Consider the following 23222-nt stretch of genomic DNA (forward strand, 5'->3'; position numbering starts at 1 on the left):
CTTAACGTGAGGTCTCAGCATAGAATGATGTAGTGTTATTCAATTTGTTCTCTCCTCCTACTTTGTCCTGCTGCCCAGTCAAAACAACTCTCATTCAACTGAAAACTCTGGATCATAGGGATAGCAGCCTTAGTTTTGTTTCTACACTTTCTGTCCTCACCACTGATCAAGTAATCTAAAGTTGCACATCAGAAAAACATCCTAGGTTTCTTATGATAATCAGTGAAACTCAGCTTTAACTGAAGTTTTTGGGATTTGGTGTGCATAAGCGTAGCGAAGTGCATGGAATACTTATTTCATTATATCCAGATTTGATCACACAAGCGCCAAATAAGCAGCACTCAGGACAAAAATTCCCACTGTACACCCATCACTGGGTCAAGCAGTCAAGAACGTTGTTCTGTTCAGTAGGTCTTGTGATAGTAATATTTAAAAATATAAATAAAACTTGTGCCTTTGTGTTGCAGTGCGGGGGGCAAACAATGTAACTGGTTTATATGGTGAGACTGTTGTTATACCATGCAATGGAGGAGCTCCAGCACCAGAGGATCTGATGTTCATCAAATGGAAATATGTAAGTAGGTATTGAGTTTGAGCATTACTGAACACAAATGTTTCCAAACTGTTTAATTATATGGGATAAGAGAAAAGATTACCGTATAAAATGGTTTGTCTCATCTTTACTGTACATGGACTGTACAGAACATATAATCTTTTTGCCAAGGGAGTAGCTTGAGAACAAACTCATGATTACATTTGACATAAGCCATGATATTGAAGTAAACTGTCATTTTCCCTATCATCTAGCTTTCAACATTTATTATAGATCAGAGGGTAGGTTCTTTACTGGAACCTTTGTTTTATAGTAAAAGGTTCTCCAGTGTTGGTTCTTCGTCTTTAAGGAATACTACTTTACTTTACTTTATGGAATACTACAACATTGACTACCATACCTATGCAGATGACACCCAACTTTATATATCAGTATCATCTCATGATTATAGTCCTCTAATTTCATTATGTGAGTGTATTAATCAAGTCAAAGAATGGATGTGCCAGAATTTTCTCCAGCTTAATACAGACAAGACAGAAGTGATTGTTTTTGGCCCCAAAAATGAAAGGTCAAAGGTCATTGCTCACCTTGACTCCATGTCATTGAAAGCTACAAATCAAGCCAGAAACCTTGGTGTAATCATTGACTCAGACCTGAATTTTAACAACCACATAAAATCCATCACTAAATCTTCCTATTACCACCTGAAAAACATTGCTAGAATAAAAGGTTTTCTGTCTACACAAGATGCAGAAAAACTTGTTCACGCATTTATCTTCAGTAGGTTAGATTATTGTAATGGCTTGTTCACAGGTCTTAGCAAAAAGTCAATCAGGCAGCTGCAGCTAATCCAGAATGCTGCTGCCAGAGTCCTTACAAACACCAAGAAACTGGACCATATCACACCAGTTCTCAGATCACTACACTGGCTTCCCGTTAGTCAAAGGATAGATTTTAAAATTTTATTGCTAGTTTATAAAGCACTAAATGGTTGTGGACCAAAATATATCCAAGATATATTGGTTCCCTATGAGGTTTCCAGACCCCTCAGGTCATCTGGGACAGGTCTATTGTGTGTTCCCAGAACCAGAACCAAACAAAGTGAAGCAGCATTTAGTCACTATGCTCCTCAATTGTGGAACAAACTTCCTGAACACCTGAGGTCTGCTCAAACTGTCAGCTCATTCAAATCTGGACTGAAAACTCTGTTGTTTACTGCTGCCTTTGAATAATTGTTATCTTTGTCTTCTTAATGTGCTTTTATGTTTTATATTAATTTACTTTACTTGATTTAAATTTATTTTATGTTAAATGTCTTTATTTTTAAATGCTCTTTTCAATGCTTTTAATGCTTTTAATGTAATTGTATGCCTTGTAAAGCACTTTGAATTGCGTAGTGTATGAAAGGTGCTATACAAATAAATTTGCCTTTGCCTTTGCCTTTGCCTTTAAGCTAGGACATACTTGAGTGCTTTGGGGTGAGCACTCCAATATAAATGACATAGTACTCTTAGTGTGCCTGTGTCTCTATATTTAGAAACATCAATCCCATATGTGTAGTTCCACAATTTTATTATTCAAAGCTATGCAGCATCAGGGTCTATGTATGTTTTTGATTTAAAAATGATTTGATTTAGGCTTTAAAGTACTGAAGTGGAGAGGCATATCTTGAACTCTTTATTTGTGTTCAACATGTTCTTTAAACTATAATCTGCAGAATGTACTGTGTCACTGTCATTTCCTGTCTATTTCCCCTCCCTGTTATGGTGCTGAAGAAGTATTATAGATGCTTATGTGATTTTAAGGCAGAACTTGAAGAGAGAGCAGAGGTTTCAAAGCTTAATATAAAATGTTTGCTGAATGACAACTTAAATCTTGTGTCCTAGATTTTTGGCCATGTTGTGGCCATTTGCCATGTTTAGCAAATTATAACTGAGAAACTGTGATGTACAGATTTACAAAATCACCAAGCCTTTCTATTGTTGTAATCTCTACTGTGTGTCTTCTCACGCTTTAGGAAAAAAGTGATGGCTCCCCTGGTGATCTGTTGATCAAACAGACCCACAGTGACAAGGCCACTATTCAGGCCACTGATGATTATGCCCATCGGGTCAGTATTGATGACAAGTTCAACCTGCTCATCAGCAAGGTCTCACTTAAAGACCAGAGGACCTTCACCTGCATGGTGGTGTCAGACATCAACCTGATGGAGTACCCTGTCTCTGTTGTTATTTACAGTAAGTTCACTAAAACCAGGAAATCCACTGATATTTAGGACATATAAGAGTAGTATTACTTCTTGAAGATGGTTTTAAACTTATAGAAAAGCTTGAAACTGCCACCATGCCTTTGTCCTTTCATATGTGTCTACTGATACAGAACATTTATTCATTGTTGATCCTTACAAATTCATTGTCTGATTAAACTTAAATAATCTATTTTTGGGGCAGGATTTGTTGAACAATGAATATTGTCATGTTGCAAGCTGTCAAAACATTAGCAAAATGATTACATTTGTCTTGTTCACGTTGGTCAAGGATATATGGGTGACATTTGGGAACAATTTTTTTTATCCACTATACAGATAGTATAGTGGATAAATGATTTATGATCATTTCTGATCATAATAGTGTAGTCGAGCCTTACTGGAAGATGGACCCCATCTTTATCCACTGTGGATTTATACCATTTGTTCCCTCCTGTGCTTTCAGAAATATACAGTCAGTCATACAGCTTGAATATCAACAACACAAGGTGTTTGCAGCTAAGCATGAACTGGGCTGTCTACTTGTCAGATGCTGAACTTTGTCAGTGAAATATTAGTTTTTTGCCCCTCACTGTGCTTCTGCATCAGTATAAAGAATGCATATTGCCTACAATATGTAGTGATTCCAAAACCAGATCCTGTCCTTTTGTGTTTGCAGAGAAACCGTCATCGGTTCAAGTTAAGGACAAGTCTGAAGTATTGCAGAAGGACAAATCAATAACAGTAAGATTGATTACATCTTTCACATTGCAATGTGCTATACACTAAATGTGTGAAGCTGTCCCACTATGGCACATGAATTCCCCACAGGGAAATGTTTGATTAGCCTGAAGACACTTTGTTCATGAACTGCGGCACGTAAAATATCATGCAGGGAATGTAAATATTTAACCACTCAGTGAGTGCTGTTTGTCTACTTGACTGAGCTTATGAATTTCTATGTTAGGCATATAATAAAAACCGTTCTGCATGTGACCTGAAAACTAGTTGAGATTATTGCATAAGTTTCCTCTATGGAGTCTGGTTGGGGCACACAGGAAGCTGACCCTGGTGGATAATTTACACAGTCCAAGAAACCTGAGGTGTTGCACAAAATTGAACACTTTTGTACATTTTTTAAACCTACACATTAGTTAGTTGTCAATGTATATTATCTTACTTCCTGATATATGCTTTTTTATATATAATCCATGATGGCACTGTATAAATTTCAACATTCAGAAAGTATTCAGACCCCTTTTACTTTTTTCAATTTTATTATGTAGCAACCTGATACTACAGTTGTTTAAATTCATTTTCTCATTAATCCACACTCTGTACCACATAATGACAATTTTAAAACAGAATTTTAGGAATGGTTGTAAACTTATTAAAATAAAAAAACTAATATATCAGAGGTACAACTTAGTGTCACCCTTTTTTGGCCCAGCTACAGTATATCAGTGCTTACACAGTTAATGCACAGCAAAGCACACACTGTTCCAGGTTTTGTTGTTAAAAATAATCATCAAATTGTTGGTAGCTGCAAAGACAGATTTGTTAGTGTATTACCTTGTCTATTAATCAGAAAAAAATAATTTTATTAGAATTACCAGCCAGCATTGTTATATGAAGTATATCATATCTAGCAATAAACAATTTAGTAAATATGTATTACACCATGTGTAAATGTAGTTCACATGTACAATTTAACTGTTTTTCTGGGCCTCACAAACAAGAGGTATTGTTTTTAGTAACTACTGGCAGGAGACTGGCAATGTTAAAAATGTGAATATAGAGCATGGAGGGCTCTAACCATGTGTTTGATTATCCCTAGAATCTTTATTGTTCTCAGTATCTTTTCAGAAGTTGCTACATGCTGGAAAAAAATGGAGAGAATGTCAGTTTCTGTGGTACAAATATCATATGATAACAGCACTATACTACTTGGACTTCTGAAAGTCTTTGTTGTTGGTGATTATATAAGTATTCCACTAAAAATGTGTTTTCTTTTTTTATTCTTCTCAGTGATGTTTGAGCTTTACTTTGGTGTAGTGTCATTTTACAGAAGATTTCAACATTTATCAGCAGAGGAGAGAACATTTTTTGTTTCTCATATATTTCAATGTAACACACTAGATGTACCAGCAGGATTATGGCACCTGGAAGTTAGTGTATTATGGAAACTTAAAATCTCTAGAGCAAAACACTGATATTGGACTTTTAAATGAAATACAAGAGATCCTGTGCCCAGAAGTTAATTAATTATCTATACCCGCTTATTCCTAATTAGGGTCACAGGGATCTGCTGGAGCCTATCCCAGCTCTCTTTGGGTGAAAGGCAGGGGTACACCCTGGACAGGTCACCAGTCCATCACAGGGTCACATAGAGACAAACAACCTCACACACTCACACTCACTCCTATGGGCAATTTAGAGTCACCAATCAACCTGACATACATGTTTTTGGACTGTGGGAGGAAACCAGAGTACCTGGAGAAAACCCACACAAGCACAGGGAGAACATGCAAACTCCACACAGAAAGGCCACTGACGGGTTACGAACCTGGGACATTCTTGCTGTGAGCCAATAGTGCTAACCACTGTGTAAAAACTTGCCCAGAAGTTAAACTTCTGAAATCATCAATGTTTGAATATTCAGATATTTTGGATTTTTCCATAAGGGAGAAAGAATAGGTGTAACATTTATGCATATATGAAAAAATATCAATAGATCTATTAATTCAATTCAATTCAATTCAATTTTATTTGTATAGCGCCAAATCACAATACAAATCATCTCAAGGCACTTTACAAAAACTAAAACTAAAAACCCAACAATTCCTAATAAGTCTTTTTATGACTATTGTACTGATTGGCTGAAAAGATGTTTATTGTGACACATGTTTACTCAGAAGTGGAGGCTATAGTACAGGTAGTGTGGGAAAAGGAATGCCTTTGTGACTTACTCCTTATGTGGTTCATACAGAGTGCAGCTTTGCCAACCTTCAAGCCTGAAGATGTACAAACAAGTCAGGGAGACATTGTGCTTATCACACAAAAGCAATTAATTCCTTAATGAGATAATTCTGATATATGTCCATGTTGTCCTGCTATGTTTCTGCTAGAGCAGACACTAGATTATACAACTTTAGGATAGAGACATTGGAGGTTCTGTGAGCTATCATTTTTAGTGAAGCTGCTAAAAGCAGGTATTGTGTTGATATTTTTGAGCACCTTTGCAACTATTCTTTTTAGGTTGTAGTTTCCTCTATAATAATAAGCATCGACTTAAAAAACAGAAGGCAATGTAAGGACGGTTAAATTTAATTAACGTATTTGATAAGTTCTCCTGCATCTACTTTTAAGCATTGTCAGTTCAATTATATGAATTAAACTTGGCTTGTGGGTGTATACATTTGATGTCTTTTTCTGTTTTTTCCAGGTAGGAACATGTGTTGCAGCAGATGCAAACCCCGCAGCTAAAATCACATGGAAGAAGAATGGAAAGCCTATGGTAGCTGATGGGAAAGGTATCATATGTAACACATGCTGCTTGCTGACACACCCAGAAACTATCCAGCAGTCACACTGCACAAAATGCTATCATATGGAGAAAAAAAAAGAAAAAAAAGAAGAAAAAAAAAAAAGAAAAACCCACAAGGGTCACTGAAATAACTTGAAACTGACAAAAGTAATAAATAAAAATGTACTAAAAATTAACTAATGAAAATCAGACAGGGCAGCATGGTGGCTTAGTGGTTAGCACTGTTGTCTCACAGCAAGAAAGCCCTGGGTTTGCAACCCGTCAGGGGCCTTTCTGTGTGGAGTTTGCATGTTCTCCCTGTGCTTGCGTGGGTTTCCTCCAGGTAGCCTACTCTGGTTTCCTCCGACAGTCCAAAAACATGTATGGACTATTCTGAAGTGGCCTTTTATGAGCCCTGATCAAAATCGTATTGAAAACTATAGAAAGAGCTGAAACATGCAGTCTGGAGAAGACACCCTTCAAACCTGAGACAGCTGGAGCAGTTTGCTCACGAGGAGTGAGCCAAAATACCTGTCGATAGGTGCAGAAGTCTCATTGAGAGATACAGAAATTGCTTGATTGCAGTGATTGTCTCAAAAGGTTGTGCAACAAAATAATAAGGGTACCATCATTTTTGTTCAGGCCAGTTTCAATAGTTTTTTTTTTAATGCTTCTGTTGAACCACAATTCAAAAGCAATGTCTGATTTTCATTAGTTAGTGTTCAGTCAATTTTTATTTATCATTACTTTTGTCTGTTTCAGGTTATTTAAGTGAACATTGTGGGTTTGTCTTTCTTTAATGGAAGGGTACCAACAATTTTGTCCACGTGTGTATCATATTTACCCAAGACAAAAGGTTAAACATTAGACAAATATATCATTCACATCTTTATTTGTGTTTGAAGTAATATGATATATCATGCAACACCAGGACTAAAGAGTAAAAGTTAGGATTAAGTTAAGGTTAGGGTAAGTCTCCTTCAAATAAATATAACTCAATGTAAATGTTATCTGTCTGTTCCTATGCAGCCATTGTGATTAGCTCCAGCATGAAGCTGGATCCAGCCACAGGTCTATCAACCACCTCTTCCACCCTCCAGTATACAGCCACCAAAACGGATGCTGGCACAGTCTTTGCTTGCATGTCCACACATGAGTTGACCAATCAGGAGACTGAGCTGAACCCCTTATCTGTTCACTGTGAGTAGAATACTGCACCGCCATCAGGCTCCACAACTCTATTACACTTTGTATTTACTCTCTGGGATATGAAGTAGATTTTTTTAGCCTGTAAAATGATTTCTATCTTTCTTAACAAAGGACTGAACAAAGTCTAGTTATTTAATATGGAAGAAAAGCGGCATACATATTTGGTCTCATGTAATATGCATTTTTAGGCATAAAAATGCACAGAGGTGCACAGTATGGGCAGAGGAAATGGGTAGAAACTGTAGAAACTGCATCCAGCGGTGATACGGTGAAAAAGTGCTTGCTGAACTTCCTGTTGTGGTTGGCTAAAGTATATGTTCGGATTTGAGGGTTTTGGTGGAATAACGTTGTTTGTATTTCTGATTATATCCTTGAAATTTGAGGAGCAGACGGGAGGCTTGAATCAGCAAATGAAAGCAAAGATTAAAAATCCAATTTGTCAGTTGAGGTGACTTTTTTTCCCTCTTTATTCTTGTGCAGGCAGGGTGGCCTATGCACTTAGCTTATGTAAGGCTGACGGTCACCTTTTGAAATGTGATTGCTTCATTGTAGTATAAGGTTGGATCGATTCATTGTGAAAGTGATTTATTTGTCAGTGGAAGGTGTGTTTTTTGACCCTAATGCCACCTTTCTTTTCCTCAATTCCCCCTTTTCCTTTAACTGATTGATGAACCATCAGATCCATCTGAGAACATTACACTCCAAATTATGTCCAAGGGGCCCATCATTGAAGGCCATAATGTGACGCTTAAGTGTTATGCTGACGGCAACCCTCCACCCAGTTCCTTCTACTTCCACATCAAGGTCAGTCAGAGCCCAAACATCAACCTTAGTGAGAATGCTATTGTCTGCTCTGCCACATTGCATTCTTGTTTTGAGAAATTATTCTTTATCCTAACTTCTTTCTTCTTTCCTATTTATAATATTATATCACAATGAGAGAAGCCAATAGTACCTCATTCTCTTCCTGCCCCTCCTCCTCTCCTCTCCCACCAGGGTCAGAAAATGCTGGTGGAAAATTCAGACACCTACTCTTTGAATGCTGTCAGCAGAGAGGCTACAGGTGAATACAAATGCTCCCTGACTGACAATGAGAAGATGGAGGCCTCCCAAAGCATCATTGTTAGCTGTGAGTACTCTTGGCATATGCAGAGGCTTAACGTACAGTACCACAACAAAAAGAGAAATCACTGCTGCAGCAGACAAAAACTGTTGTCCTCACTTTGCCCTTGTCTTGATTCCAACAAATAGCTGCTTCCCTAAAACGTCTACATTTTCGTCAAATCAGGAAGTTGACTCTGATGAAATGGCTCTTAGTGTGCTTCTCAGGGAGTGCAACTGCTGGTGGTCAGGCAGATGAGGGGTGTGAAATGTTGCTTTTCATAACTACAGTAAAACTCACTCAGGTTGTCTGCCATTCTTTTGTTCTCCTCAGCACTAGGCGATGGTCTCCTGTAGCTTGTGATATAGCAGGGAGCCAGTACATTAAGTGAAAGGAATAGTGGGGAAGAACAAATTTCTGAGGTTACAAACGCGGTAGTGTTTGGGTGGGCAATTTTCCCTTCTGTCATTTAGCAGCCCTTCCTCAAATAATTACTCCCTTTTTTGTAGGTATATATTTCTGAGCCTTCAGTTCAAATGGGCCATATGATTGTATAGAAAAATTAACACTTTTGTCCTCATATATGCTTCATATTACATCTTTAGTGCATTTCACAAATACTAAAGAAAGAAGTGTTTTTTTGCTACCAACACTAAATTGAGTTTATGACTGAGAGAAGAAAAATGATAGCTCTCTAAATTGGAAATTGTAACACATTTTTGTGAGTGTGTGTTTCTGTGGCTCAAGGAAACATGTCCTCATAGAAAAGAGTAAATAATGGCAGTAATATAAATGTCCTCTAACAGGTAGCAGCTAAACATTTGCCACCTCTGTTAATTAGATTTTTTTCCCCCTTTCCTGCCAAAACTAGTGGATGAATTGGCACCAACGATGCTAGTTTTCTCAACAATGCACATGTATTCTGGGGTGGAAAGTCATCTTCTTCCACATTTACAGAAAGGAAGAAAGCAAAACTACACTTGACACCTCCACCAGCTCTTCTAGTGGTACACTGAGGTGTTCCCAGGCCAGCCAAGAGGTGTAATCCCTCCAGCATGCCCTGTGTCTTCCCTCCAGGGCCTCCTCCCAGTGGAACACACCCGAAACATCTCCCCTGGGAAGCACCCAGGAGGCATCTGAGACAGATGCCCGAACCACCTAAACTGGCTCTTCACAATGTGGACGAACAGCAGCTATACCCAGAGCTCCTCCCGAATGACTGAGCTCCTCACCTTATGTCTAAGGGTGTGCCCAGCCAACGTGCGGAGGAAACGCATTTCTTCTGCGTGTATCCAAGATCTGATTCCTTTGGTTACGATCCAAAACTTGTGACCATAGGTGAGGGTAGAAACTTAGATCGACCAGTAAATTGAGAGTCTTGTGGCTCTGCTCCCTCTTCACTGCAACGGACTGGTACAGCAACTGCATAAATGCAGATACCGTGCCAATCCATCTGTCGATCTCATGCTCCATCCTTCCCTCACTCGTGAAACTCCTTCACTTTAGGCAGGAGCTCTCCCCCAACCCAGAGAGGTCAATCCACCCTTTTCTGACTGAGAACCATGAACTTAGTGCTGGAGGTGCTGCAAAGAGCAGAGATGAGATCCTGTATCCATCAAACTGGACCCCATCTGACCTCTGACTGCACCTGCACCAAATTCTGTCCAGAAAAATAATGGTAACAAAGGACAGCCCTGGTGGAGTTCAACATGAACCAGAAATGAGTCTGACTAAACGTCAGCATTGCAAACCACTCTCACTCTGATTGTACAAGCACCAGACAGCCCACAGCAGTAGGCCCCGGACCCCATATTCCTACTCCACATATACCGTTCCCCAACTTCCACATGGCAGCCAGGACAGCCCCACAACATCCAGAGCCTCGAAGAACTCAGGGGGTTCTCATCCACCCCGTTGCCTTGCCACTGTGTGACTTTAGTGACTTCACCCATCACTGTAGACCAACAGTGATTGGGTGAGGTCCTCCAAGGTGAAGAGAGGTGCTGAGCGGTCAACTAATCACCACTTGGTTGGAGCTGGATCTGATGGTACGGGAGGAAGCTGACAGACCTGGCATGCCCAAATGCATAGTCAGGGTGTGTTGGGAACATCTGGTAAAGGCACTTGTCTTCGACTCCCACCTCAGGGTTTTTCACATAGAGTCGGAATGGACTACTGTATGTTCCATGCTTCCATTGCCAAAGCGGCTGAATGGAGCTGTGGCCATAAGGTTGTTGGTGCCTACCGTAGCGGCATTCCTCGAGCCTTACTGGAAATAAAGGATGCTATCAGGATGAAGAAAGTCCTATCAAGACTGGTTGGCTTGTTTGACTCCCAAGGCAACTGACAGGTATCGACAGGCCAAGTGGTATGCGGCATGGGTGGTTGCAGAAGCAATAACTCGGGTGTGGGAGGAGTGGAGGCCATGGAGGAGGACTTTCGGTCAGCCTAGAAGGGATTCTGGCAAACCATGTTGACTCACAGCAAGGTTTCTGATTTGAAACCTGGCAGGGGCCTTTCTGTGTGGCGTTTGCATGTTCTCCACGTGCTTGCATAGGTTCTCTCTAGGCACATCAGTTTCCTGCCACAGTCCAAAAACATACATGTTAGGTTGATTGGTGAGTATTTGGTTTAGTGAGTCAGTAAGTATTTGGGGCAGCAGGATGTGTATAGAATTAGATCACAATAAACTACAATAAGTTTGTGTTCATGGTAATGTAATAACATGTTTTCAGAGGAATAAATTGATCAGACCTTGAAGTCACATCATATGTGTTTGTAGTAATAATTTCTTCTTGGTTTGTGGCAGTATATTTGATTTGCTGACAAAAGCTAAATCTATAACATGTCTTCCAGCTGCGGAAGCAAAATGTCACCTCATAAGCTTTTAACTACAGATTAATGTTCTTCTCAGGAAGCATGTAGGAGTCAAATCTTGCAGCTTGGATTTCTATATATTTTAAACAAGACTGTGCATCAGAGAATGTAATAGATCTAGCAAATAAGAAAATACTGTAAATGTTAACTCAGATACAATTGTTATTAAATGGTTTGTTTACAGATGTGTTTAAAGAAATCATTTAGCTATGAAGAAAGTAGATATAAACGTGAACTCTCAGGAGAAATGTGTTTCTTACAATAGTGTTCAAGGTTACTGCATTAAGGCAGCTTTGTTGTGATAAGAAGCAGCAAAAATAGCAGACACTGCACTCAGCTTCAGCCAGCCATCTCACACAAAACCATGCATTTTCTTGTTTTGTCAGACCTGGACCTGAGTCTGAGTCCCACTGGGAAGTTGTGAAGGAAGTAGGGGACACTTTGTCTGTAAAAATGGAGAAGAATGCTTCGGGTAATGCCAAAGTATCTTGGAAAAAGGTAATCAGTGCTGTGGTAAAGTTGGTGACCAAAATGAATTGGCATTGAAATATGGACCATCTTAGTGTGCAAATTCTTTTAAGTCTGTACTCATACCTGTATCATACTCCTGATATAGTGTAAATATAAGCTATATGACAATGAGTTCTTTTTTTTTCTTCAACACCTTAGAAAATGGGTGGTAGTGTCAAGTAATTTTTTCTATACCTGTGTCTAATAGGGAGATACAGTAGAAACACATGAAGGAAAACACATTATGCTACATTTGTAGGCTGATACATTTAGAAGTGTTTTAAATGGAAATGATTGTTGAAGACTAACCTACAACCAAAATGAGAAATCCCAGTAAGTTACTGTAAAGAATATACAGGTTAAATTTGGACAATTTTAAAACCTAAGAAATGTAAGGTAAGATGATTCTTGAGTTTCTAACAGCAACAGCAAAAATTAGATATACTATGAGTAAAGCCAGTGATGAAATATGATATTTCAGTCATTTCAAATGGTTGCAGTACTTTGAAACTGAGTTCAGAAATGAACATTCCAGTGACCCTGAGCCGAAAAATCAACATAGAAAATAGATAGATGAAACTGACGTCTTGCATTCACGCATTTATACGTGTCCTCGATAGTCTAGCTATGAGAGCAGCAGTTTTAAGTGAAAATCAGTATGGGTGAAAAAGAAAATTCCCCATAATGCATTGTAACCCTGAAAACTGTTTTTCAGAATGGAAAGGCAGTGGAAGAGCCACAGTTTAGCAATTTGACCTATGCTGATGCTGGAGTCTACCTATGTGAGGCTTCCATGACAGGCCTCACACGACATCACAGCTTTGAACTGGTTGTAGAAGGTGAGTATGGATTTGTCATATACAACTCCTCTGCTGAACTGATTGGTACACTAAACGTCTAATCTAGTATTTAATAGTCTTGTTTTTTGAAGGGGACAAAGGAAAGAAGAAGATAAACCTTCCAGGGTGAATGTTAGCAATTAAAATTCTAGAAACCAGATATATAAGACTAATTTAAGGTGTGTGTGTGTGGGTGTATATATATATAAAAAAGAAAAAAATTCCCGTCTCACCCCTATGGGTGGTGTGTGTGGTGTCTTCCTCAATCTCGGGTCCTCTACCAGAGGCCTGGGAGTTTGAGGGTTCTTCGCAGTATCTTAGCTGTTCCTAGCACTGCGCTCTTCTGGACTGAGATCTCTGATGTTGTTCCTGGGATCTGTTGGAACCACTCTCCCAGTTTGAGGGTCACAGCCCCGAGGGTGCCGATTACCACGGGGACCACTGTTGCCTTCACCTTCCACATCTTTTCTAGCTCTTCTTTAAGCCCTTGGTATTTCTCTTGCTGTCACTTGGGATTGCTACATCTACCACTACGGCTTTCTTCTGTTGTTTGTCCACCACTACTACACATCTGTTGGTGGTACATGCCGTGCAGGGGTTTGTCCTGCCATGATGGTTCTTGCTCTTCTTCCTCTGCATCGGGCTTCTGTTGCCTGAGATATTCACTAAGTATTCCATCGCTTGGGGCCATCTTCCTGATGTACTCATGGATCTTGGCCGTTTCATCTTGGATGGTGGCTCTGACGCTCACCAGTTCCCGGCCTCCTTCCTTCCTCTTAGCGTACAGTGTCAGGATACTGGATTTCGGGTGAAGTCCTCCATGCATTGTGAAGAGCTTCCTTGTCTTGACATCAGTGGCTTCTATGTCCTCTTTTGGCCAGCTTATTATGCCAGCGGGGTATCTGATGACCGGCAGGGCGTAGGTGTTGATGGCTTGGACCTTGTTCTTCCCATTTAGCTGACTTCTTAGGACTTGCCTTACTCTCTGTAGGTATTTGGCTGTGGCCGCTTTCCTTGCGGCTTCTTCTTGGTTCCCATTTGCCTGTGGGATTCCAAGGTACTTGTAGCTCCCCTCAACATCCGCTATGCTGCCTTCTGGGAGTTCAACTCCTTCAGTCCTGACAACCTTCCCTCTCTTTGTTATCATTCGACCACACTTGTCCAGTCCGAATGACATCCCAATGTGGTTGCTGTATATCCTGGTGGTGTGGATCAGTGAGTCGATGTCTCGCTCAGTCCTGGCATACAGCTTGATGTCATCCATGTACAGGAGGTGGCTGATGTTTGCCCCATTTCGCAGTCGGTATCCGAAGCCTGTCTTAGCGATGATCTGGCTGAGGGGGTTCAGGCCTATGCAGAACAGCAGCGGGGACAGAGCATCTCCTTGGTAGATGCCGCACTTGATGGAGACTTGTGCTATCGGCTTGAGGTTGGCTACTAGGGTTGTTTTCCACAGCCCCATTGAGTTCCTTATGAAGGTTCTTAGGGTCCTATTGATGTTGTACAGCTCCAGGCATTCCAGGATCCATGTGTGAGGCATTGAGTCGTAGGCTTTCTTATAGTCAATCCAGGCGGTGCACAGGTTGGTCTGCCTGGTCTTACAGTCTCAAGCGACCGCTTTATCCACCAGTAGTTGATGTTTTGCTCCCCTGGTGTCCTTACCTATTCCTTTCTGGGCCCCGCTCATGTATTGAGCCATGTGCCTACTCATTTTAGCCGCTATGATGCCCGACAGGAGCTTCCAGGTTGTGCAGAGGCAGGTTATCGGTAGTTGGATGGGACTGCTCCCTTTTGGGGGTCCTTCAGGATCAGGACTGTCCTGCCTTCAGTTAGCCACTCTGGGTGAGTCCCATCCATTAGCAGCTGGTTCATTTGAGCTGCCAGGCGTTCATGGAGGGCAGTTAGCTTCTTTAGCCAGTAGGCGTGGATCATGTCAGGCCCCGGTGCTGTCCAGTTCTTCATGTTGGAGACCCTTTCTCGGATATCTGCCGTTGCGATGGTTACTGGTTCTTGTTCAGGGAGGTTGCTGTGGTCTGCTCTCAGGTCTGCCAGCCACTGGGCACTGGTGTTATGTGATGCCTCCCTCTCCCATATGTCTTTCCAGTATTGTTCAGTCTCCAGCCTTGGTGGGTCTGCCCTCGTGTTACTGCCCTCCCACTGAGAGTACACCTTGGATGGTTCGGTGGAGAACATCCTGTTTATTCTCCGTGCTTCTATTTCTCTGGTGTACCTCTTCAGGCGTGTGGCCAGGGCTGTGAGTCGTTGTTTGGCAGTCTCCAGGGCCTCTGGTATGGACAGCCTGCTGTATTTCTTACTTCATCCCCCTTCTCTGCAGTTCTGATAGTTGGCTGACTTCTCTCCGTGTTGCCCTTATTTTTGCCTCTAACCTCCTTCTCCAGGCAGGGTACTGCTCCTTGGTGGTGGGTATATATATATATATATATATGTATGTATATATATATATATGTATATATATATATATATATATATATATATATATATATATATATATATATATATATATATATGTATATATGTATATATGTATATGTGTATATATATGTATATATGTGTATATATATATATGTGTGTGTATGTATATATATATTCCCTGAACAGGAACCAGTAACCATCGCCGAGACCGAGAAAGGGTCTCAAACATACTCCACACCTACTGGCTAAAGAAGCTAACTGCCCTGTGTGCCTGGCAGCTCAATGAACCAGCTGCTAATGGATATATATATATATATATATATATATAGTATACATGTTTTGAGACATCCAACCCAGAGTATTTTTACTATTTAGTGTACTCCTTTTTAATTAATTAATTCACATTCAGTAGTAGAAACCAATACAGACTCTGTGTTAGATTCCTTTATTCATCCAGATTCATTCTGTTTTTCTGGAGAGAGCTGTAGGTCAAAATTATGACCTCACAAAATATTTGTGTACAGTAAAATGTTACTTATATAAACCATATATACTATATGAATATATAATTTGCATTTGCAGGAAAGCCTGTGATCACCAGCCTAACTAAACACCGTTCTAATGATGCCAAGCACAAAGTACTAATATGCGAAGCTGAAGGAGTACCAGAGCCCACCTTCCAATGGAGCATCAATAGTACAAATGTAAGTGTTGCAATGTGTGTGTGTGTGTGTGTGTACATGTACTTCTATCTTTGCGTAAAGTGTGGTAAAGTGGTTTTTGGTCCGCACTTTTCACAAATTAGTTTTATTTGTATAGCGCCAAATCACAATACAATCATCTCAAGGCACTTTACAAAAAAAACAAAAAAAAACCCCCCACAAATCCTTTATGAGCAAGCACTTGGTGACAGTGGAGAGGAAAAACTCCCTTTAACAGAAGAAAAAAACCTCCAGCAAAACCAGGCTCAGTTTGGGCGGCCACCTGCCTCGACCGGTTGGGGTGAGTGGATAGAGGAGAGAGAAAAGAACAACAACAATAAACAACAAATAGACACTGCAGGTTGGTGGGACCAGTAACTGCACATCAGCGATATACAGCTCCAGGACCAGGGACACCTGCAGAAGGTACAGAGAGAGAGAGAACAGAGAGAGAGAGGTACTTTTTTCACATTGTTTGAGGGTTAAGACTTGGTTTCAGGGTTAGGGTAGAATTAGGTTTAGGTTAGGGTTAGGGTCTAGGGGATGCATTATGATTATGTTTGTCCTCACAAAGATATAAGTACAAGTATTTGTGTGTGTGTGCTCATGCAGAGGGAAGGAGAAATAAAGGCTGTAGCAAACGCAGCAAAATGAGGCAAGATAAGAGCAAACACTGCAGTGCGGTGTGATTAAAGCGTGCTTTGAGGACCCTGTCAGAGTCCGCTGTGCTCTTGCTTTAAAGTAAAGACATCTCCTACTGAGGTTTTTATTCCTTCCTCAATTAAATGCTCAAAATCACCACATTTGGAGATACATTCTTTTCACTAGAGAGCAACAGAATGCAGGTTTTCACGTATGATATTTACAAGGCATAATTAAACACAGTGGTGTAGTGGTGTAGTGAAACCCTGGCGTTAGGATATCATTAGAAATGTAAACAGTGTTGCACATAATGTAACAGTGAGGGAGATTTAAGAAAGAATATGCCGACTTCTCCAGGTGGCTCCATGTTGGATTCAGGTTGGTAGAGTTTTTTTGTGTTTTTCTCCTGCGTTATGAATAAGCTTACAGGTTAGCAAATGACTCATTGCAAGCAGACTCATGCAGCGCATAGGCAGGGTTCTGGTCACTTGTCCTTTGCAGTATTTTGTTCTTATTATTAGTCTTCTCATTATCCCATCACTCCCCCCTGCTAAGCAATATACAAAATATCCTGTAGAATGGAAAAGCTGTTTATCTGTGCACAGCTAAAGTGGCTGTTATGTTGCTGAGATTTTCATCAAATATACCTCTTATTTACTCTTTTGCTCTGTCTCTTTTTGCTTTGTCTCCAGGAAGAGAGTTCCTACATCAACAGCAAGGCTACTCATAAAATCACAGTGATCCCAGAGATGAACCAGACTGTCACCTGCACTGTCAGTAACAAGCTAGGAGAAGATGTCATGACAATCAATGTTTCCTCTGGTGAGTAGTTGATGCTTTTCAACTAATTAGTCTGTGTAGCATAAATATACTCTATGCTACTTAGACTAATAAGGCATAATTAGTAGAAAACAGACAAGAGACAACAAATTGGCACATTGGTCAAACTGCATCATTCTATTAATAACTACTCATGTTAACACCTCAGTTTGCCTCTCCCACAAAAGAAGTTACATTAAATTGCACAAATCCTTTACAATTATGGGTTAGTTTAGGTTGCTTCTTATGTCCCTCCTCCTCCACTGTTCCCTGTGTTGTGCTGAAGTTGTTGTTTGTTGGGGTGCTATACCCCTAAGAACCACTGCCTGTCATAAGTTTTGAAAACATAATAAATGGTTGGTTTAAGAAAGTATTACCACATTTCTCTTTCCAAAGTACAGCTTGCTTGTTGTGAGACACCATCAGAAAAACATTTGACTTCATCTTGTTCATTGGTACTTTGGCAGAATCAGTGCCATGTTTTCTTTAGATTTGTGGTCGTCTGTTCTCTATGATTTTTATTTTTTTGTTCTAATTTATTTCTGTTTCTGTTCTGATTTCAGTTTCTAAACAGGAACATTATGAAAAAGGTAGGACTTTGTTCGCCTTACCTTTTTTATTTTAGGAGATTCTGTCCATGGTTTTATTTTTTATTTTTTTTAAATAGTCTTGATGTAAAACCTGGTATCATGGCAAATGATACAATCTTGATGAAGTAGCTGAGTATTCACCCTATAAACCCTCATCAGTTCAGTTTCTCTTTATGTATAAAAGGACTCATATGCTGATAGTACTCCGAACATGAACCCTCATCTCCATTTTTCTATCTTCACTATTATATCCATCATTATTTTTCTTCAGACTGAATCACTCAGACAGAAGAGCTCTCGTTGGCTGATAATTATTAAGTCACATATGCATAATGATGAAAACTGTCATAAAACCTGTCCATGTGTCATCAATGATGCCAGCACTTGAACCACTCATGAATATTGTTCATTCAAAGTATATTCCATTTCAAGTACAATATATGGTCTATTAGTAACATTTAGCAGATGAAATTTCAGCACCTCAGTGTTGCTCACATACACATGCTTCATTTTAAGATTGTGTTAGATGTGTTAATGAGGTTTGCATCTGCGAATCAGTTATATGTAGCTTCACACTGTCTCTCTTCATGTGCTATTTTAAATTCCTGTCAAAAAAATAAGTCACTGTACACCTTCATTTATACTGAAGTAAAAGTTTGTGTATGGCTGTGTCCGAATGTCCTCCCTAATTCCTATATAGGGCCCTGCATAGTGAGTATGCCATTTTGTAGTGGTGTCTGAATAGCTAGTAACTGACAAGTAGTCCATCCATCCATCCATCCATTATCTATACCTGCTTATTTGTAACCAGGCTCACAGGGATCTGCTGGAGCCTATCCCAGCTCTCTTTGGGTGAAAGGCAGGGGTACACCCTGGACAGGTCACCAGTCCATCACAGGGCCACATAGAGACAAACAACCTCACACACTCACACTCACTTGTATGGGCTATTTAGAATCACCAATCAGCCTAAAATGCATGGTTTTGGACTGTGGGAGGAAACCAGAGTATCCAGAGTAAAAACACACAAGCACAGGGAGAACATGCACACTCCACACAGAAAGGTCCCTGATGGGTTGCGAACCCAGGCCCTTCTTGTTGTGAGGCAACAGTGCTAACACTCAGCCACCATACTGCCTGAAAAGTAGTTCCCTCAAAATTTCCCACAATGCACTGTAAAAAGTAGTGAGCATTGATGGTTACTAGACGGGCAGAATAGACTGTCGTGCATTGCATGAATGAAAAATTGTTAAGCCATGACTATAATGAGTACTATAGTAATGCACAGCGGCTACATCATAATTGGTGACAGAAGAAAAGTAGCAGGTGAGTGTTCAAAACTGTTAGGCAATTGAGTGCACTATATAGTGATTGATGGGTTAGGGACTACAGTGGACATTCGAACACAGCCTCTGTTTGAGCTAGCAAGGAAACACTCTATCATTGTGCTATCTGTTGTCTGTTGCTGTGTGTGTGTGTGTGTGTGTGTGTGTGTCTGTGTCTGTGTGTGTGTGTGTGTGTCTGTGTCTGTGCGTGCGTGTGTGTGTTAGTCCTACAGCTAAAACTGAGTGTTGCTGTCTGTTTTTAGGGTCTCATGAAAATTCAGAGGACCAGGCAAAGGTCATAGTGGGTGTTGTGGCAGGGCTTATCATAGTTGCTGCCATAGTGGGAGTCATCTACTGGCTCTACATGAAGAAGTCAAGGTAGGTATATAAAGGTTTAGAAATAAACACTAACACACACTGGTGTCCACATTTTCATTTTAAACTTAAATTCATTCAAATTGGCCGATAGTAGAACCTCAGATCCAGGAGGAACAATGCGATTTTCGTCCTGGTTGTGGAACCAGCTCTATACCCTCTCCAGGGTGCTCAAGAGTTCATCAGAGTTTGCCCAACCAGTTCACATGTGCTTTGTGGACTTGGAGAAGGCATTCCCTCGTGGCATCCTGTTGAAGGAGCTCTGGGAGTATGGGGTCCGGGGCCTTCTGCTAAGGTCTGTCCGGTACAAACTGAGCAGGAACTTGTTTCGCATTGCCAGCAGTAAATCAGACCTGTTCCCAGTGCATGTTGGACGCCAGCAGGGCTGCCCTATGTCAGCCAGGACATTCAGCGTACTAGTGCCAGGTGGTTTGCAGCTAAGTGTGAAGTGGCTGGAATGAGAATCAGCACTACCAAGTCCGAGGCCATGGTTTTCAACCAGAAAAAGGTGGCTTGCACTTTCCGGTTCAAAGGAGAGATCCTGCTAGAAGTGGAGGAGTTCAAGTATTGTTTGGGGTCTTGTTCACAAGTGAGGTAAGACAGGAACATGAGATTGACAGACGGATCAGTGCAGCAGCAGTAGCAATGTGATTGATGTACCGGTCTGTTGTGGTGAAGAAGGATCTGAGTCACAAGGCGAAGCTCTCAATTGACCGGTCAGTCTACGTTCCTACTCTCACCTATGGTCATGACCGAAAGGACAAGATTTCGGATAGAAGCGGCCATAATGAGCTTCCTCTGCATGTGGCTGGGCACTCCCTTAGAGATAGGGTGAGAAGCTCATCACCCGGGAGAAGCTCGGAGTAGAGCCGCTGCTCCTCCACATAGAAAGAAGCAGCTGAGGTGGTTTGGGCATCTGTTCCAAATGCCCCCTGGACACCTCCCAGGGGAGGCCCTGGGAAGACCCAGGACACACTGGAGGGACTATGTCTCTCGGCTGGCCTGGGATAGCTCAATATTCCCCCGGAATTGCTGGAGGAAGTGTCTAGGGAGAAGGAAATCTGGGCATCTCTGCTTATGCCAATGTCCCTGCGACCTGGCCCCAGATAAAGCAGCAGAAAATGGATGGATGGATGGATGGATGGATGGATGGATGGATGGATGGATGGATGGATGGATGGATGGATCATTCAAATCCCTGCTCATGTCCTGGTAGTGGCTTGCTACCTGACTCTGCATCACACACAGGACATCCCAGTATTTGAACTGTGACAGTGAATTTAGAATAATAATCAGCAGGAAGGCTTACAGACACACTACCTGTGACTATCTGAACAGTCTTCTCTGTCCTTAAGTTAACAAATATGCCAAAAAAGTGACAACCAGCTGAGGATGTATTTATTAGCTGGGAAGTTTTCAGAACAAGGTGTGTATGTCCAGAAGGAACATGAGGAGCTGTAGAGTGACTGATGCTGTCAGGAACAGTGTGTGAAGGTCAGTAGATAGCAGAAATGCATCATACTTTTGCAATTCTGTATTCACCTCAGGCAAGGAAGCTGGAAAATTGGTGAGAAGGAGATGGGAACATTTGAAGAGAGCAAGAAACTAGAGGAGAACAACCACAGTGTTTAACACAAAGTTCGATGAAAAAGGTGATATAAACACGTTACATTTCATACACAATTTTAAAATAGCTTAATTTGAAATGACAAATCAGTCAGATGATGTGTTTGCTTTTAGAGGCCTGAGGAGATTAAATTAATAATTCACAAGAAATATTAGCATCTAGGTTATAATACATTGGAACTGTCTGGGGTGTTTTTTTTTCTGGGTGTCATACAGTATGTTGAAAACTTGCATAATTGAAATGATTGTTACTGATTGTATTTCTCTTTATGTCTCTGTGGGAGAAGCAGTGGAAAGCAGTTTTGCTTTAATCGAAATATCAACTTACTCCAGCATGGTACATTGGGCTTCATGTAAGATGCACCGAGAGTCCTTTTCTACCAAACCCCACCCACTTCCTGCTGTTCCACCCCCTGTCCAAAGGCTGCCTTGTATTGCTTTGTAATTTTCTGTTTTGTATTCTTAGTGAACGTGGCATCATGTTTCATTAGAGTGATTCCAGGGTTGTGTGATTTTTTTTTTTTTTGCCACTTAACTTTTCCTTTAGGTTTATTTTATTATGTTTTTGAATCTCTTTAAATAATGCAAATACCTTTTTCAGGGCCAAGGCTTTTTCATGTGTGTGCCTTGGCTCAGCATGCCTAAGTTTATTTATTTATTTTTTTTATTTGTACTTTTTTGTGCACTACGTGAGCACAAAGCCGTCATTCTGCTGTACTCAGGAAAAGACACTTCACTGCTGTATAACCCTACTGGAACGTGCTGTTCAATACTAATTAGTTGTTTTTTGTAAATGGCAGTAAATGTTTTCCCATTTAGCTTTTGTCATTCCATTTGTTTTAAAATATTTTATATGAAAATCCAAATGAAAATGTTTCACCTGTGATTTAGTTTAATACACTACATTCTTGTCTTCATGTGTATGCTCTACACTTCCTGTACCATCCTCTTGGATGCTTAAGCCAATGATTTTAAATGAATTTCATATTTTCTTTCTCATGCTTTGATTTTAGAAGAGCTCTATGATGCCAGGTATGAATATTGTTGTTTTTGTGTTTCTCATGTATTTATATTCTGTGTGCAACCTACATGGATGGCTCTGTTGCAACAGAGAAGCACGTTTTTATAAGCATGCATGGAAGCCATGTTAAAATGTTGAGAAGGTACTATATGGTTGGAGGGCATATAAGGCCATACAGTACCTTCATTCATTCTCTGCTGTGTTATTATTATTAATGTTTTGTTATTTTTGATTCAGTGTGAAGGAAAAGCCAAACTGAAGGCTGACTTGATGAGGTGCAAAAAGTCAATGGCTCTCTGGGTTTTCATCATTTTGTTCAGTTTCATCCTATAGTGAATGTTTAATTTATTTTTTCAAGACTTTTAGATGGCACTATTGGTTGTTGATCATACAATTAATTTGGAACCACACACAGTTTGTCAGTCCCTTAATTTGTGAAACAATGTCTAGCAGTTACCTCTGTAGCGCTCTTCTACCCAGCATCCTCAAAATGACACTGCTATATATTGCGGGAAGGTTACAAAACTACATGAACGACATGAAAGCAGTAGGTCAGTTTTATTTTATTTTCAAATAATCAGGTCAGCAGTGAAACCAAAGATGTAAGATGTTTTTTGTACTGTTGACAATAAAGTGTAGATTTTGAGAAAAAGTTTTATGTTCAAGTTTTTTTTGTCTGTTTTTGTCAGTAAACAGAACACATTTCATTCATTGAATTACTGCTTTGTGCATATTCTAACATGTTTCTAAGTTACATTGCATGTCCTATGTACAAACACAAACACACACATGTAGTAGAATGTAGCTTTGAGTTTGTCTTCTGTACCCA

General features: G+C 40.4%; 1 protein-coding gene across 1 annotated transcript; it reads left to right on the forward strand.

Moving 5' to 3' along the window:
- Positions 1-471: 471 nt before the first annotated feature.
- On the forward strand, positions 472-22954 carry LOC113136080 (CD166 antigen homolog A-like). Its single transcript, XM_026316515.1, is given in 16 exon segments — positions 472-574; positions 2571-2790; positions 3478-3542; positions 6244-6331; positions 7354-7524; positions 8213-8337; positions 8530-8662; positions 11899-11928; positions 11931-12010; positions 12738-12861; positions 15877-15998; positions 17330-17459; positions 18020-18046; positions 19635-19749; positions 21294-21398; positions 21663-22954. Coding segments are annotated over 15 exon segments (1536 nt in total). The 5' UTR covers positions 472-553; the 3' UTR covers positions 21379-21398; positions 21663-22954.
- Positions 22955-23222: the final 268 nt, after the last annotated feature.

This window comes from Mastacembelus armatus, unplaced genomic scaffold (assembly GCF_900324485.2).
Source record: "Mastacembelus armatus unplaced genomic scaffold, fMasArm1.2, whole genome shotgun sequence".
In the NCBI taxonomy this organism is placed as follows: Eukaryota; Metazoa; Chordata; class Actinopteri; order Synbranchiformes; family Mastacembelidae; genus Mastacembelus; species Mastacembelus armatus.